Source organism: the organism of the source record quoted next, unplaced genomic scaffold (genome assembly GCF_019419815.1).
Source record: "Pyrus x bretschneideri cultivar Hongxiangsu unplaced genomic scaffold, Pyrus_bretschneideri_v1 Contig59, whole genome shotgun sequence".
NCBI classification, from domain to species: Eukaryota; Viridiplantae; Streptophyta; class Magnoliopsida; order Rosales; family Rosaceae; genus Pyrus; species Pyrus x bretschneideri.
In genome coordinates this window covers 1,972,635-1,989,978 of record NW_025999797.1, presented here as the reverse complement: position 1 = coordinate 1,989,978, position 17,344 = coordinate 1,972,635, and the positions used below count along the sequence as shown (strand labels likewise).

The following is a 17,344-nucleotide window of genomic DNA, read 5'->3' as shown; positions in this document are numbered from 1 at the left end:
TTATGTAAGAATATGCTAAACCCCCAAAAGATGAAAGTCAAGCAAATAAATGATCACAACACTAAGGCAAACTATAAAAGCTCTATAAGAGCGCGGCATATAGCTCGATTGGATGTGCTTTTAAAATGATTGAAAACGTTTTTGGTGAACATGTTTTTAGAATTAATTCTTCGTAAAAATGTAAGTAAATTTTGGAAAAGCACTTAAAGTGCTTCTTGGAAGAAGCACATAATTGGTGCTTCTTGCAAAAAGCACTTTAAGTGCTTTTGGAATCCAAAAATATTTTTCCTAATAGCGCTTTTAGTTATTTTAAAAGCACATTCAAACGAGCTAATAAGCTCTATATGGACGTTATGAGAGCACTAAGCGAACCTATGAAGACTCTATAACAGCTCTTAGTCACGTAATTCAAATAAGAATAATGACATACCGGTAGAGAGCGAAGAAGACAAACCATAGTTGACCACAGTAGTAGTACTTCTCCTCATGGTTCAATAATTTACCGCATTTCTTTGTGAGAGTAGAGACCACTATATATACAAACAATCTATGTGATTCTCCTATTAGAATTCATGTAGGAAAAAACTGATTAAGTTTCCTAATTGAATACAAAATACTTTTAGTGGGGTATTTTTTTGCAGTGAGTTATTAGTTTACTTTCCACACCTTTTAATGTGAATACAAAATACTTTTAATTTTAGCAGATACACTTAATAATCATTCAGTCAAGATACACATGCGGGATCCACAAGAATCATCACTTCGTATGGAAGAAAAACATGGTGTTCTCTCCTCTGTTTAATTTGGCTGAAGACCATCTCCAATGGAGAAGGTTAAAAGTTTAAAAATGGTCTGATTTGCTCAAAAATTCATCTTCAACAGATGGCTGGGTGATAATTATGTGGAGCCTACCAAACCATTATTTGGTCAAAAGGCCATCAGGCTAGCCAAATGGAGCCCCCTCCTACCCCTTTTTTGGTGCTCAGCTGCTTAGTTGCAATAATTGGTTCAAATTTAACGACTATATTTGAAAACATCTAAATGTAGTTTTATTAAATTAAACAGTAAATTTAAAGTATAAACTTAAAATTAATAAATTATTGAGGGGGCTATGTTTAGCCTCATTCAGTTGGAAATAGTTTATAGGTATGATCTGACATTGTTTATTAAAAAATAAATTTTTTACAAGATTATAATTTTAGACAGAGCTAGCTATATCTAACATTTTCGATTGGAGATGGCATAAGACACTGTCGATCGAATCAGATGCATGCCAATGAAAAATGCAAACCCTAAGGACGTGTTTGTTTGCACTCACTAATTCTCATTGGACTGGACTGGCTTACTAAGAATATTAATCCCATGTTTGGTGCAAGCCAGGATTGTGTTTAATGGGACTACGTTGGACTCGTGCCGACTAAACTCTTCACTAACTGGTCTTAGCGAGATCGCCCAAAAATGATGGGATTACTAACACCATCGCTTTGCTTTGTTTGCTTGGTCTTTGTCTTCCTCAGCTCACTTTATCTTTGTCTTCCTCAGCTTGCTTCTTCTTCCAAATCCTGCACCAACCGTTGCGTCCTACTCGAGGTCGCCAAGAGCTCCACCAGGAAATGCGCCTGCAAGTTTGTCTCTTTCTTCTGCAAGATCAATTGACATTGATTTGTAGAGGTTGATTGAAATGAATTTGCAGATTCGACGATTTGATGAAGCCTTTGTAAATTAAAAAAAAATATTGGGGATTTTTCTGGGTTTGATTTGAATAGAAAAGTAAATAAAAAGAAGATAAATATGGGTATGAATTCAAGAGAAAGCAAATGAAATGAAGAGAAAATATGAGTTTTATTTATTTTGGTTTGAGTTTTACTGGAAGCAAATTTGGACGTGAAAAACCAAAGCAAATGAACGGAGAAAATAGAGAGACAAGGGAGAGAGAGTCAAATAAAAATAGTTGTATTTTGTTTATTTTTTTTAAAGATAAAAAAATGTGTATTAATAACAGCAAAATGAATTAAACAATGACAAAAAAAGTATTTGAACTCTAAAAATATTTTAGTCTGTGATTTAGTCTGGTAGTACATCAAACACTTTACTGCTCTTATCCAGTTTAGTTCAAGCCAAGACAGTTTAGCTTAGTTGTGAAAGTTGGTCCATTCTGAAATAATCTGGTGCAACAAACGCATCCTAATTGTGTGTACCATGTAGCCACGGATCGCATGCATTTACACGAACTCTCTTACGCAGGGCAACGCCAGTAAGTGTACACGTGGTGGAATTAAACATGGTAAGAACAAAAATACAATTCTTTGCAGACTTCCACGATTGAATTGCCTTTCTATTTTTTTTCGGGTTATCCTGTTCATACACTTTCTTTTCAATGACGATTTCCCGGAAAGAGAAACAAAGTTTATCTATTGATTACTTTCTTTGCAGACTTCCTTGAATTGATTTTTATAAATAAAACATGATTAGAACTTTCATTGAATGAAAAAACAATTCATTTCCGTTTCAATTTACAAAGATCTTTTGTATAGACAAGGCGATTATACAGAAAGAAAATTCAAATTAAAAACTATTGAGTGTATAAGTAAATCCCTTTGAGATAGAATTGACTATCTTATTTTTGTTTCTAGAAGTATAAGGTTTATGTTCTTTTTTTTTTTTCATGTATTTTTTTTATTGTTTCTGTTTTACGAAGAGAAATGTTTATATCCTCCTAATTAGATGTCATTTTTTTTTATTATTAATAAAATTTATGTCGTACCGTTGGAGTTAAAAAAAAAAAACAAACAAACAAACAAACAAACAAACAATCAAAGACACTGCAGTTTTTTTTTGTTTTTTGTCTACCCAAATCTCTTTCAACCAAAAATAAGAATCAATGACCGAGGCCAAAACAATTTAAAAAATATAACTGAATTGAAATTAGTTGGAGTGGACATTTCAATACCACAAATTGAGAATCTTTTAAAAGTCAGAATCATCATGTTATACGCCATCTTTTCCAAATATGAAAAGATAAAAGTTTTAGTGTTCTAGACCTCCCGAGTGATGAAGAAATCATTTTGTCATTGTCCTTCATACTACTTGGGCACTATGTCCCTCCCTGTACATATAAATACCGCAGCTTTGTATTACATAAAACCACATCCAAATAAAAACTCAACAAAATCTCAACCATTTATTAAGCAAAGCAAGGCGCACAAAACCATGGAAGACATCTTGTTCTATACATCCCTCCCTCTCATCTTCATTCTCTTCACTTTCAAGTTTTTCCTCCAAACCAAACGTCACAATCACCAAAACCTCCCACCAAGCCCACCTTCTCTTCCAATCATCGGCCACCTCCATCTCCTAAAACCCCCAGTCCACCGAATCTTCCGTCGCCTCTCCCAAAAATACGGCCCCATCTTCTCTCTCTGGTTCGGCTCACGCCGCGTGGTCATACTCTCATCCTCATCCGTTGTCCAAGAATGTTTTACAACAAACGACGTTGTCTTAGCAAACCGTCCTCGACTGATCATGGGAAAGCACTTGGCCTACAACTACACCAGCATGGTGTCGTCCCCGTACGGCGACCACTGGCGCAACCTACGCCGCATTGGCGCCGTCGAGATCTTTTCCTCCGCTCGACTCAACACGTTCTCAGACATCCGAAAGGACGAGGTGAGACATTTACTCGTTAAACTCTCACAAAACGCACGCGATGGTTTTGCAAAGGTCGAGCTCAAGTCAATGCTCAATGAGCTGACGTTTAACATCATAATGAGAATGGTGGCTGGGAAGAGGTACTACGGTGATGACGTGTCGGTGGACAAAGAGGAGGCGACGCAGTTTAGAGAGATTATGAGGGATGTGTTTGCTTATGGTGGGGCTGCGAACCCAGCTGATTTTTTGCCGATTTTGAATTGGTTTGGGGTTAATGGGTACGAGAAGAAGGTGAAGGCGTTGGCTAAGAGGGCGGATGTGTTCTTGCAGGGTCTGATTGATGAGCACAGGAGTAAAGGAAGAAATGGCGGTAGTATGATCGACCATTTGCTTTCCCTGCAGGAGTCACAGCCTGAATACTACACTGACCAAATCATCAAGGGTCTCATTATGGTTAGTACACAACACTATTATCTTCATCTCATGCATTTTTTTAATTACCATAAAGCTTTGATTTATAAAGGAGTCAATGGAAAGATAAGGTTTAATTTGTTTGTTTGATTAATCCCAAAGAAATATATAATGCTAGGTACATATTATGATATATTTCGTTACCTTTTATTTGTATTTTAAGAATAATTCTAGGCACACTAAATTTTTAAACGAAATTTGTGTACTAAATACGTGGAACCAATCAACTTTGCACTTCATTCAAGTTGAAATTAAAGTTAGAACAAAACTACTCGGCTTTGTAATTTAATTCAAGTTGAAATTTGATTAATAATTGTAATAAAAAAATTTGTGGTGTAGAATGCTCGACGTGATTTGGTGAATAAATTTGATGTAAATAGCACCACCTTTATTTTTAACTATTAATTAACCAAATATTAATCAATTTTTTCATCAGGTCATGTTATTGGCGGGTACTGACACATCAGCTGTGACACTAGAATGGGCCATGTCAAATCTACTTAACCATCCACGCGTGCTCCAAAAGGCCAATTCTGAACTAGATGCTATAGTTGGTAGAGAAAACTTGGTGGATGAACCAGACATCTCCAAACTACCCTACCTACAAAGCATCATCTCCGAGACACTCCGATTATGCCCGGCGGCTCCAATGTTACTACCACATTTGTCATCTGATGATTGCATTATTGGAAGCTTTGACGTGCCACGTGACACAATGGTATTGGTCAATGCATGGGCGGTACACAGAGATCCTGAATTGTGGGACGAACCTGAAAGCTTTAAGCCTGAGAGGTTCGATAGTGGTGAAGATTTTTCACATAAACTCATACCATTTGGAATGGGAAGAAGGGCTTGCCCTGGAGCAGGCCTAGCGCAGCGTGTGGTGGGATTGACTTTGGGGTCATTGATTCAATGCTTCGACTGGAATAGAGTGGGCAAGGAAATGGTTGACATGACTGAGGGCAAAGGAACCACCGCACCAAAAGCCATTCCATTGGAGGCTATGTGTAAAGCACGACCTATTGTGAGCAAGGTTTTATCTTAAGCTAGGGATAATATTGTGTTAACACCAGTATGTACAATAATCGAGCATTATATAAGCTCATATATTTACTCTTACAATAAATTGAATTAACCATAGCAAGTGGTTTTGTTAAAGTACTTTTTGTGACAAATTAAAATACCGAATTTGCTTTCTTTAGTTGGATTTTTTTGAAAAGTTGCACTAGCTCCAGATTAAGGGTATTAAACAAATGATTGAGCCTTCAAAAAGTTGTGTTGGTTTTAGTGAATGAATGATGATTGGCCTCTCAAAAATTTGTGTTTGCTTCCTTATAATGAATTGACTAATTTTTTATGTTGAAAATAGTTTCCTGTACATTTTAAACATGTCCATTTTGAACTTACAAACATTTAACTAAAATTAGTTTCCGAACATTCACTATTCTAGTATCCAAATGTCCTTCTTCTCCTTCACCAACCTTCATTGGATTGTCTTCTCCATCATCGTCATTGTTGGCCGGTAGCCCAACCCTTCCACTACCTCCCCCCATACATCTCCTTTTCTTTCTCTTATCAGAGTCTAGAATTCTAAATAAACTACTTTAAACCTTTAATCTTGTGATCTTCCACGAGTTGTAATCTCGCAGATTTCCAAACCCTAGTTTTACCAAGTGAAGTGGGTCGTTGGGAAAAATATAGAATGGAGATGGGTCATTGGAAAAAAGACTAGAGTGGGGGTATGTCATTATAAAAGAAAGGATTAAGGATAAGTCGCAAAAAAAGAGACGAAGTGGGTTGGGGTCGCCAACTTCAAGGACCATTTTGGCTAAAAAGTCAACCCAAATATTGTCTGTTTGGTTATAAATTTACTCTTACCACATATTTGTACCATCTTTCTAAGAGTGTCTCCACTAGTTGGTGGAAGGTAAAGGCAAACGCAACAATGTTGTCCTCCAACCCAAGAAAACCCTTCTCTAGAAGTCCATAAAATCAAGGGCAGGTGGTAGGCCAATCACTACTAGCCCAAATGCCCAGCTCTCTTAAGCCGGGCCTGCTACCTTCCGGCAAGCTGACATCAACATTACTTCATGTTGACACCAGAAGCATATTTAAATTCTTTTTATGTCACACGTGCCTAGAAGGAGAGTGGCCTAACAAAGATTGCAGAGGTGAGCTCTGGTACAACAAATATCACAAAACCCTCCGACAAATAGTTGACATGGCAAATTGTAGGTCGTTGGATTTCCAACAGTCAGAGGATATTGACCGTTGGATTTCTAATAGTAAAAAAATTACAATATTACCATTAAGCCACATGGCGCAATCTAGTGCGTTCGATTTTGAATCAACGACTAGGATTAATCTAACATTAAAAAATAAAAATAAAATTAGTAAAAAATAGGAAAAAATTATAAGAAAAAATTATTAGAAATTAGAATGGTTTTTTATATTGTTGTTCAATGTCGTAGTTGATTATATGATTATGGGAGTTTTTACCAATTTTAAATTAATTATGTTTGTTGTGATGCTATGCTTTTACCTTATATTTGAAATAATTTAGTAGAATTAAACAATTGTTTTATTTTCAAAGTGTAAAAAAATAAAAAAAAAATTATTTACTTGCCCTTGCCCTTTTCAAAGTGGTGGGGGTGCAGAAAGGCAAGTATTATTCAGAGTGATTAATAAGGGAAACTTACATGCTCTTACCCTTGTCTTCCACCAACTGGTGGAGATGTTCTAATAGAGACGAGACTCACCAATATGTGGTAAATATAGCATTACTTTATAAATTTAGAGAGAATTTTGATTGACATCCCTCTTTTTACATGAGGTCAATAAAATTGGGTACACTTGAAACAGGACATTTTCACCAGGAAATTACGTTGAAATGGGCCCACATGTTGAAGTGGCCCAAATTTGATTGTTTGCAAGAAATGACATGTAAATTGGATACATAAGGGTATGTCGTTCCTACTCTCTCTGTTATTTGGCAATTCAGAAAGTTGAATTGACATTTGGGCACCTACAAGTATAAACTGGTGGCTCGCTTACTAATCTGTAATCAGATTGAGATGAATTGAATTAAGGAGGAATTTAATTGAGGAAGAATCAAAACGAGGTAAAAGCAGAATTAGATTTATGTTGAAGTTATTTTGCTAAAACTATCTGAAATCGGAGTAGGAATGACATTGATCTATATTAACTGTTTACTAATTCACATGAATCGGAATGAAAACTGATATGATTACTAAAATACCCATAGTTGAACTAATCTATTTTATATGCTAATTATTTTTATTCTTTCAAATTTTTATTTTTTTTAGCAGAAAGAACAAATTTCTTTTTTATTTTTTAGTAAAACTTTTTTTTATTCTTTTTCTAGTCAAACAATAGATTTTGTTATATTAAATGTTAGATTAATCACCGATGGGTTTGAATCCACGTCATCATATAAGGACTCAATACATTTCCACCACTGTGGTAAAAGGCCATTTACAAAACTTTTTTATTCTTTCATTTTTCCTTTTTTTGTGTGACCCTCTCTCTATCTCTCTTTCCCTCTCTGCCCCATCTTTCTCCCGACCCACCCTTTTCTAAAATTTATCCTGTTTTTCTCTGCTGCCTACCTACTACTTGCCCAACCCATTCTAAAATTCCCCCCTCTTTCTCTACTACCGATCCGCCCCACGTTTGCAAACAACCTTTCATGCTCCTCCCTTTATATCCCAGCCTTGATTTTTTTTACCCCAATTTTGAGTTGCCCAATTGAGGCAGTGAGTGAGTTGCCCTGTAATTTATTTGAGCTTAAAGAAAACGATAAGATACCAACGGGAACGGAGTCATTTCCAAATGCTTTTTCACAAATGCACAATGCCTCCAGGGCATGTTCTTCAACTTCTTCATCCCGTTCCAAATGGTAGAGTGAAACGGTGAGGTGCAGCATTAGTAGCGAAGTTGCGAGGTGTTTTGGGATATCAAAAGAAGTACTAGGGCAGTTTGGGAAGAAAAAATTGATTGCTGATGGTCCCCTTCTTCCGAAATTCAATTGGAAAATTTTATTTGAACTCATGTAACCTCTTTCTACACTCAACTTATTCTCTGCACCCATATTATTATTAACTAAACTATCAATATCTCTTTAAACCCAAATTTAATACCTAAACTACCCTCACAAACCCAATTTAATATCTAAATTTATCTTTAGACCCATTTAGAAAACAAAAACTCTAAATCACTGTTCTGCAATTCATTCAAAGTGTGCTTTATCTGAATTGGATTCCATTGTTCATCCCATTGCCTCTTCACTCACTCCCATTGCCACAATAATTAAACTCTACCCTATAACTCAAAATCATTTTATAAATGCACACACAGTAGTAATAATAATTATATAAAGACAAATTATATAGAACGATTTTTGTCTGGTTTGTAATGTTTATTAAGCTAGCCCCCTCATCTTTATGAAGATGTTAATTGTTATTTTTTATTCTTCTGGAAAGTGGGTAGAAGTAGGTTAAGGCCGGCAAGAGTGATTTCTCTAGCCGTTGAGATCTGTCTCGGTTTTAACCTCATTGACAGTGTTTTGGTAGAAGAGAGAGTGATGATTTTAAGGTTGCATGGAGTCGGAGAGGATGGTTTTATTCTTGTCCAAATTCTTAAATCCAAGTTCTTTATTCTTGATTCGCCAATTCAAAGCAGCCTCAAACCCTCAATTGTCTCTAGAATCAACAATGGGTTTATTAATAAATTTTAGTTTTATTATTAATTTCACCTTGTATTTGATGGTAATTATGCAATAGGATAAAAAAGACAATTCATATTTAAAATTTAAGTTGGGTGTAGAGAGAGATTATAGGGGTTCAAATAAAATTTGCCAATTCAATTACCATCCATTTCTTGGTAATCGGATTCCAGGTATATCTGGAATTGAATTCTCTATTTTAGGTGGACCCCACCTTTATTTCAATTCCCCAATTACAAGTAAACACATGAATGTTTTATAAGGAGTGCAATTCCATTTCCACTCACGCCATAGAAAATTATTTCATCACGTGGTTTTATGTGAGTGATGAGAAATGTTATTTTTTAAGTTATTAACTTTTTTATACATATATTCCATCATTTGTATAATGACACGTGATGTACCACCCCGTGTGCCGATCACACTAAAAAATTTCTCCACCCCATACCCGTCTCGTAAGCACGCCATGAGGATAAAGACTTGAAATTTGTACAGCTTCGCAAAAGGGGATTCTTTTTCATCAGTTTCTGGCCAAAGGGCTATCTTTGGGCTTTCAAATGAATGGTATCTTTACTTAACTTGATCGTGAATTTTGTAAACTAATTCAAACTGCAAAAATGATAATGCGAACTCGGCTGCATCCAGTAGCACGTTTATTGTAACCAATGTACGTCTTCATCGAGATTAAAGGCTTGAGCTTTCATACCCTATTATGTTCTTTTTCTTCTCCCTTATTTATCACCTTTTAAAGTTGGCATTACCCAATTTCAGCGTTTACCTCTTCTTCTTCTAGTAGCTTTTGTCTTGAGGAAGATGATGGGCCCAGGTAAGTATTTTTCCGAAAAAAAATTCTTATACTAATTTGAGATAATAAAGTTATATACTGGATTAAGTTGTGTGTTCGGTTGGTTTGACATTAGTACATCTTCATTTACGAGTATTTTTTCTTTACAATCCCGTTGGATAATTATTTCTCCTCCATCTCTCATCCCTTCACTTTCCCTCGTTGGCTTATGAGCCCCCTGATAAGTACTTCATCAACTGTGGGTCAAATGCTAATGCCACCCTCAATAACCATGTCTTCACTGCAGATCGTTTCTTCCACTCGAAGGCGAGCGACGGTATCAATGGCGGCAACCAGTCGAATCTTTACCTTACAGCAAGAATTTTCAGGCAGGAATCCTACTATGAGTTCGACATCACTGAAAACGGTACTTATTTTGTACGTTTGCATTTCTTGGCTTTCGCCTCTTCCTCAAGTAATCTCTCCGCTGCTCTTTTTGATGTTTCGGCCTTTCCTAATATTTCGAATCCCGGATTCATGCTGTTGAAGAATTTCACTGCTAAGAATAGTAATAGCAATTCTACGATAAAGGAGTTCTTTCTGGGCATTCATCCTGGCTCATTTAGGATATACTTTACGCCTCGTGGATCGTCTTTTGCATTTGTAAATGCCATTGAAGTCTTCCTTGCCCCTGCAAATTTCAGCCCTAAGAATTACACGAGTAGTTCCCCTTTAGTGCTACATACAATTTACAGGGTGAATGTTGGAGGTCAAGAACTCAGACCAGATGAGGACACACTATGGCGAAACTGGGATTCTGATGATCTTTATCTGACGAATTCAAACTCTGCAGAGGAAGCCGTATCTTCACAGATGCCTGACTACAAGGATTATGAAAAGGATGGTTTTGTTGCTGCTGCTAATGATTCTATTGCCCCAGTTTCAGTTTACGACACTGCCAAGGTAATGGACAATAGTAGTAGCAGCCCGTCCACTTTGTTCAACATAACCTGGTCGTTTAATGTGCGCAGGAACGCTAAACATCTCGTCCGGGCACACTTTTGTGACCTTGTTGGCCAAACTGCCGACATTATTTTTAACTTGTATTCAAATGGAAACTTCACTAAGAGGGTCGGTGGACCCGATTCCATGTATGGCAAACTATTGCCTTACTACTATGATTTTGTGGTGGAGTCTAAGGAGTCTGAACTCATTAGCATCAGCATAGGTCCTAACGCAGAAGAAACTACCACTAACAATTCCTTTCTAAATGGACTGGAAATGTTGGAAATAATGGAGGAATCAGCACCAATTCCAAATATGAAAGAGTCCAAGAGCATAAATGTCGCTGTTGTGGTTGGTTCGGTTCTTGGAGGTCTGTCTCTTATCTGCATTTTGGTTGTCGGGTTCTTGTTGGGTTTGAAATACAGAAAGGCAAAGCATGTTGAAACTTCGGAATGGTCACCAATGCCTGCATTTGGAGGAGGGAGTACCCGCAGCAGGTTCACTGAGGGAACGATTACTGGCTCCCCTATGACTTATCTAAATCTTGGGTTGAAGATATCTTTTGCTCAACTTCAGCAAGCAACGAACAACTTCGACACAAAATTTCTGATAGGCAAGGGTGGATTTGGGAACGTCTATAGAGGAACTCTATCAGATGGCAGAATTGTAGCTGTCAAGCGAGGTAAGCGACATGAACATAGTTCAGGTCAAGGGCTTCCAGAGTTTGAAACAGAGATAATGGTTTTGTCCAGGATTCGTCATCGCCATCTTGTCTCCTTAATTGGGTACTGTGATGAAAGGTCTGAGATGATATTGGTCTACGAGTTCATGGAAAAAGGGACCTTGAGAGAACATTTATATGAATCAAATTTGCCTCGCTTGTCATGGAAGCAAAGACTTGAAATATGCATTGGTGCAGCAAGGGGTCTTAATTACCTCCACAAAGGTGCAGCCGGAGGCATCATTCACCGCGATGTGAAGTCCACCAACATCTTGTTAGATGCAAAATGTGTCGCCAAAGTTGCTGATTTTGGCCTTTCAAGATCTGGTCCACTTGATGAAACCCATGTCAGCACAAATGTCAAAGGCACTTTTGGTTACCTAGATCCTGAGTACATAATGACTCAACAGTTGACAGAAAAATCAGATGTTTACTCCTTCGGCGTTGTTCTCCTTGAGGTGTTATGTGCAAGACCTGCTCTGGATAGGAATCTACCAACAGAGCAAATAAATTTAGCAGACTGGGGAATGAATTGCAAGAAGAACGGATTGCTTGAACAGATTGTTGATTCTTCACTCAAGGGTCAGATTGATCCTAGCTCGCTAAGAAAATTTAGCGAGATAGCAGAGAAATGCTTGCAAGACGATGCTTATGATAGGCCTACAATGGGTGATGTACTGTGGGACTTGGAGTACGCATTACAGCTCCAGCAAACTGCAAAGCATAGAGAGCCCCACGAGGACAGCACAATCAATGCTTCATCAGAATTCGTATTGCCAAACGTTCAGCATTTTCCTTCCCATAGCTCTACAGTTAACCAAGATGATATGACATTTTCCGGGGTGGACGAATCGGACACGGCAGGAAACGAAGTATTCTCACAACTGAAGATTGGTGATGCCAGATAAATCTGTGCAGCTTGTGAGGTATGAAAGTTAACCTTGTTCAAGTATCTATAGATTGAATAGCTATAAGTTCGGGTATGCCTTGTTAATTTTAGTCTTATCTTTGATAATTGTACTAGCATTGCTTTCCTATCGTTAAGATGGGATATGATCACATGAATTGTGTATAAGCAGAAGTTAACAAACTCTATGATAAATAAACTATTTTTCCTTTTTGGGAGTTTCATCTCATTACCCCCAGAGGAGTGTCTTACCTTCGAGATAATTTTAGGTGATATAATTTCTTTACTAACAAGACGGTATTCTAATTAAATTACTCTAATGTACGGGGAGGGATATTGAACTTGGGTGCAAAGAGACTGAACTTCTAGAGTCTCCTCACATATATTAGAGATATTACAAAAATAATGTACAATTAATATGTCGGAGGTCATTGAATACATGCTTTTGTTTATAATTGAGATTTTTTTAAGGCTTAAATGTCAAATTAGGACATAAAAATAGAATCCAAAGTCCCAACAATATAATTCTCACTCTTTCAAATGTAAAGAACTAAAGAAAGAAAGATGCAGAATATCTCAAAATATGTCATTTCCTACAACATATAACAAACCCGAATTTAAAGAACTTAGGAGATTAGTAGTTGGTCTGGATTTAATTGATAGAACACGTAAGTGTAATGGAAAAAAATTATACACCTTGCGATGGGCATCAGAATTAACTATAAGATATAATCAAACTTTACCTTAATCTGAAAGCGCAAAGCTTTATATAATACCCAGGCCTGCAAAGGAAAGTAATCCCAAACCACGTAAGCACACATCAAGAAAAACCCAAACTTAGAAAGCTACAAAAAGGTCTACACATGGACATGCACATGAGAATAAGAAAAAGAGATTTGGTACAACTCTCAAGCCCCAAACCATTACAGTGGATGTTTACAAATTTAACATGCAGCCCCTGTTCAATAATTAACACTCAAAATTTAATGTTTCGCACGTTCCAGATTTAATGTGGTATCGAAAAGTTAGTGCAATATCTTTAATTTGGCAACTCAACATAACAAAGTTAAATACAATTGAGGAAATAAAGATATGCAGAGATGTACTTACACTGAGAGAGCGGAGCAATCCAATTTAATTTTCAACACCAGTGTACGCTTGTAATATCCCTCAAATTAATTCAGAAAAGGTCACATATCTCCATAACTTACAGTCTACAAAACTAGAATTACCAACATTTTACAAAATAGGTTACTTTATCATCAGTTGATTAATAATCAATTACTTAGTTCTTTCTTTTGGTCAATAACAAACTTTGAACGTACGATAATTGACTATATATATGAAACCCAAAACCTCTGAGACGGATGGATTTACACACCCTCCATGTTTCATGTTATTGACTTGTGTGCAGCCGTGCAGGTATCAAATTTTATGCAACACCCCTCCAATATAAAAAAGAAAGGCCACCTTTCATCCGAAAACATATCCGAACTTTTAGTATTCTTAAAATTAACCGAAATAGAGTTCCTTAATAACAGGAAACCCCCACACTGACCATGAGATGCAACAGCAAATGACAAATTTATTCGAGATACAACAGAAAACATCAAGATAATTTATTCGATAAGCTTGACAAAATATCATTGCCGGGAACAACCCCGACGATTCCAAGCCATGGACTTTCAAGGACAACAAACTTTCGACCATATTTTACAGCTGATTAGAACAAATTTCTCAACCAAGATTACCCATCTCAAACAAAGAATTGCTATCACTCATGAATACCAATAGAAGTCAATAATTCTAATCAAGAAAGGAATGACGTTACCCATATGGCAGGAACGAAATGGTACGCACCAAAAAACTGCCATAACCAACCGACGAAGTTCACCTTGCTTGCACTCTGTGGACACCGAGAAGCTGTTCACTGATCTCTTAGGTCGAGGTCCAATTTTGACAGGCTTGGCCAAAAATTGGCCGGAAAACCAATGATCACCGTTTCTTAGATCTGAAATTGAGGAAATTCGGTTACGAATCTGTAGAAACTAACTTGGGGCTTGGAAAGAGGACGGAAAATGATTCTGGGAGTTTAATTCGGCGGCCGTTGGTGACCTGTGGACGGCGGCGGTGTTGCGTGAAAGTGAAGAGGAAGAGGAAGTATATGAGAGGGAGGAACATGGTTGAGGAGGAGGAGGAGGACAAGGAGGAGGAGGAGAGCACAGAGTGCAGAGAATTTGAGGGATTAGAGAGAATGTTGAGTCCGAGGCTGTTGACATTGTAGAGGAGGAGATGTGAGAGTGCAGAGAGATCCGACATGTTAGAGCGAGAGAGAGGGTACCGTTTGGTACGTGGGACGGGATGGAACAGAGTGGGACAAAGCGTTCCGTCCCACGTTTGGTGCGCCTAAAATGGGTGGAACGAACTGTTCCATAAGATGAGTTTTGGGTGAATTTTCGTTCCACCTCACCCCCCTGGAACGACTCGTTCCACGTTCCGTGGAACCCAAAATTATAACATCTCCGTCTCCTTCTTATTCCTCCTTGTTTCCATCCAAGGGCATTTTTGCTCCCGCTCCGTTTCGTTCCGTCCCGTCCCGTCCCATTCCATTCCGTCCCGTCCCGTCTCGTCTGCATACCAAACGATACCAGAGAGCACACATTATTTTAATCAAAGGGCACAAAAAATCTACCTTGACTTTAAATATATTAAATTATACGACACAATAACATTTATGGTGTCATTGCAAATTAATAAAAAAATTTCATTGCTGACATTAGGGTACTGTTTGGTACGTGGGACGGGACGGAATAAAGTGGGACAAAGCGTTATATTCCACGTTTGGTGCTCCTAAAACGGGTGGAACGAGCTGTTCCACAAGACGAGTTTTGGGTGAATTTTCGTTCCACCTCACCCCCTTGAACGACTCGTTCCACATCCGTGGAACACAAAACTATAACATCTCCGTCTCCTTCTTCTTCCTCCTTGTTTCCATCCGAGGGCATCTTTGCTCCCGCTCCGTTCCGTCCCATCCTGTCTCATCCCGTTCTGTTTGCATACCAAACGATACCTAGAGGCACCAAAGTTATGGCTCTGTGCCCAATAATATGTTTGTGTCCACTTTTCTTAACATTGCGCACAATTCATGGTGCCCATTACAAAATGAGCATTGTTCCACCTTATTACTTTTAAACAGGAACAAACCCGTATTTGTGTCCCTTATTTTGTTCCTAAAGGTCATTTTTATTGTAGAGTTAGTTGGATTCTTTTCAAAAAGTTGTACTAGCTCCAGTTTAGAGGGTATTAAATAAGAAGTGAGTCTTTAAAGTTTTGTTGGCTTTACGAATGAATGATGATTGGACTCTCAAAAAATTTTGGTTTTTTTGGGTATAATGAATTGAATAATTTCGAATGTTGAAAAGGGGTTTCCGTATATGTGACCTTGTCTAGTGTCACTCATAAAAGATCGTGTTGGAGAAGAAAGTCGCACATTATTAGAGATATTGAACAAAAAATAATGTACAATTAATATTCGGAGGTCTTGAATACGTGGTTTTGTTTAGAATTGGAGATTTTTTTAATGCTTAATGGCAAAATGGGTCCACGTGTTATAGTCAGAGGCCAATTTAATCTCTATGTTTCGATTTGGACTAATTTAGTCATTGTGTTTGTACACTGTTAGCCAATTAAGGACATTTAATTCAATATCTTTTAAAAATTCATAAAAAAAATTATATGAGATATAATTACCCTTTCTCTTTATAAAAAAAATGTAAATTAATGAGAAATACATATAAGAGATAAAGTTTCTAATCTGAAAAATGATTGAGGTTGTGACATAGAAAATAAATGGGCTATGTTAGGGAAGAGGTCGGGGAGTTGGGAGCAGAATAATTTTCTTTTAATTTTTAATTTTATTTCATTTTTAAATATTTTAAATCAAATAAATATTTTATAAATAAGTTTATAATAAATTTATAATTTTTTTACAGAAATTAGATGGAAATGCCCTTAATTGGCTAACAAAGATAAACACAAGGACCAAATTAGCCAAAATTGAAAATACAGGAACTAAATTGACCTAATGACTAAAACACAGAGACCATTTTAACATTTAAACCTTTTTTTAAAGAATGAAAAATATTATCATTTAGACCATCTCCAACCCTTGAGTTAAAGTCTAAATTTTTTAACAGCAGAAATGAATTTTGGGTTAAAACTCATGTTTGTCCCAAGGGTTGGAGCAAGTTCAGGTAAATTTAGAACTTAAAAATTGACTTTTACTCTACCATCTCCAACCCTTGGCCTAAAACCTAAAATTTTTAGCCCAAAAAATTTAGGTTTTAGCTCAGAAACAACTTTTCTACTCCAACCCTTCTGGAAAAAATTTTTAGCCCCATATTATTAAAGAATGAATTTAAGCTATTTTTCATTTTTTCAATTAACTTTTTAAAAAAATTATATAGACTATCCTAAATTAATTTTATGAGCATTTTAACCTAAAATATTTAAATTTCGATAAATTTTGAAAAATCACTAAATCAATACATGAAACTCATGAAACATTACGGAAGAATATGAAAATCATGATAGGGACGTATAAACACAAAATACATGAAACCCACAAGACACACAAAATACATATGAAGCACATACAAAAGACATGATAGAGATATATAACACATCAAACATGCGAAATACATGAAACACATACCAAAATACATACAAAACACATGATATAGATGTATAACATACCAAACATGTGAAACACATGACACACATGAAACACAGACCAAATACATACAAAACACATGAAACACAAACCTACACATATGAAACACAAGCCTTCAATCATCCTCTATATAAACACAGGTTGAATATCAAACCATCACACAACATATTCACCAATTTTTCAACTTTCAAAGTGTTTTTGTTTCCTAAAAATCCTCAATATCTCATAAATGGGTAATAAAAGAAAGTGTAGCTTGGCAATGCATATGACATAATACCAAGTAAGCCTTGATCATGCGAATGCAGAAATGAACAACGCAAAAGCCGAATTGG

General features: G+C 36.7%; 2 protein-coding genes across 2 annotated transcripts; both read left to right on the top strand.

The window, feature by feature from the left end:
* Positions 1-3,119: 3,119 nt before the first annotated feature.
* LOC103961611 (cytochrome P450 81Q32) lies at positions 3,120-5,320 on the top strand. The gene is made up of 2 exons (XM_009374179.3): positions 3,120-4,101; positions 4,556-5,320. Exons 1-2 carry the CDS (start codon positions 3,211-3,213, stop codon positions 5,162-5,164), a joined length of 1,500 nt encoding a protein of 499 aa, XP_009372454.2. The 5' UTR covers positions 3,120-3,210; the 3' UTR covers positions 5,165-5,320.
* A 4,513-nt stretch (positions 5,321-9,833) lies between these two features.
* On the top strand, positions 9,834-12,509 carry LOC125471188 (probable receptor-like protein kinase At2g23200; the record flags this gene model as incomplete). The annotated part of the gene is made up of 1 exon (XM_048571352.1): positions 9,834-12,509. A coding segment is annotated over one exon (2,448 nt), but the record flags the coding sequence as incomplete, so codon positions are not given.
* Positions 12,510-17,344: the final 4,835 nt, after the last annotated feature.

Bases quoted from the DNA above. Each gene is read 5' to 3' on its own strand.
- LOC103961611 (XM_009374179.3), top strand. From the start codon at position 3,211: ATGGAAGACATCTTGTTCTATACATCCCTCCCTCTCATCTTCATTCTC. The intron at 4,102-4,555 runs GTTAGTACACAA...TTTTTTCATCAG, and splicing joins TCATCAAGGGTCTCATTATG to GTCATGTTATTGGCGGGTAC.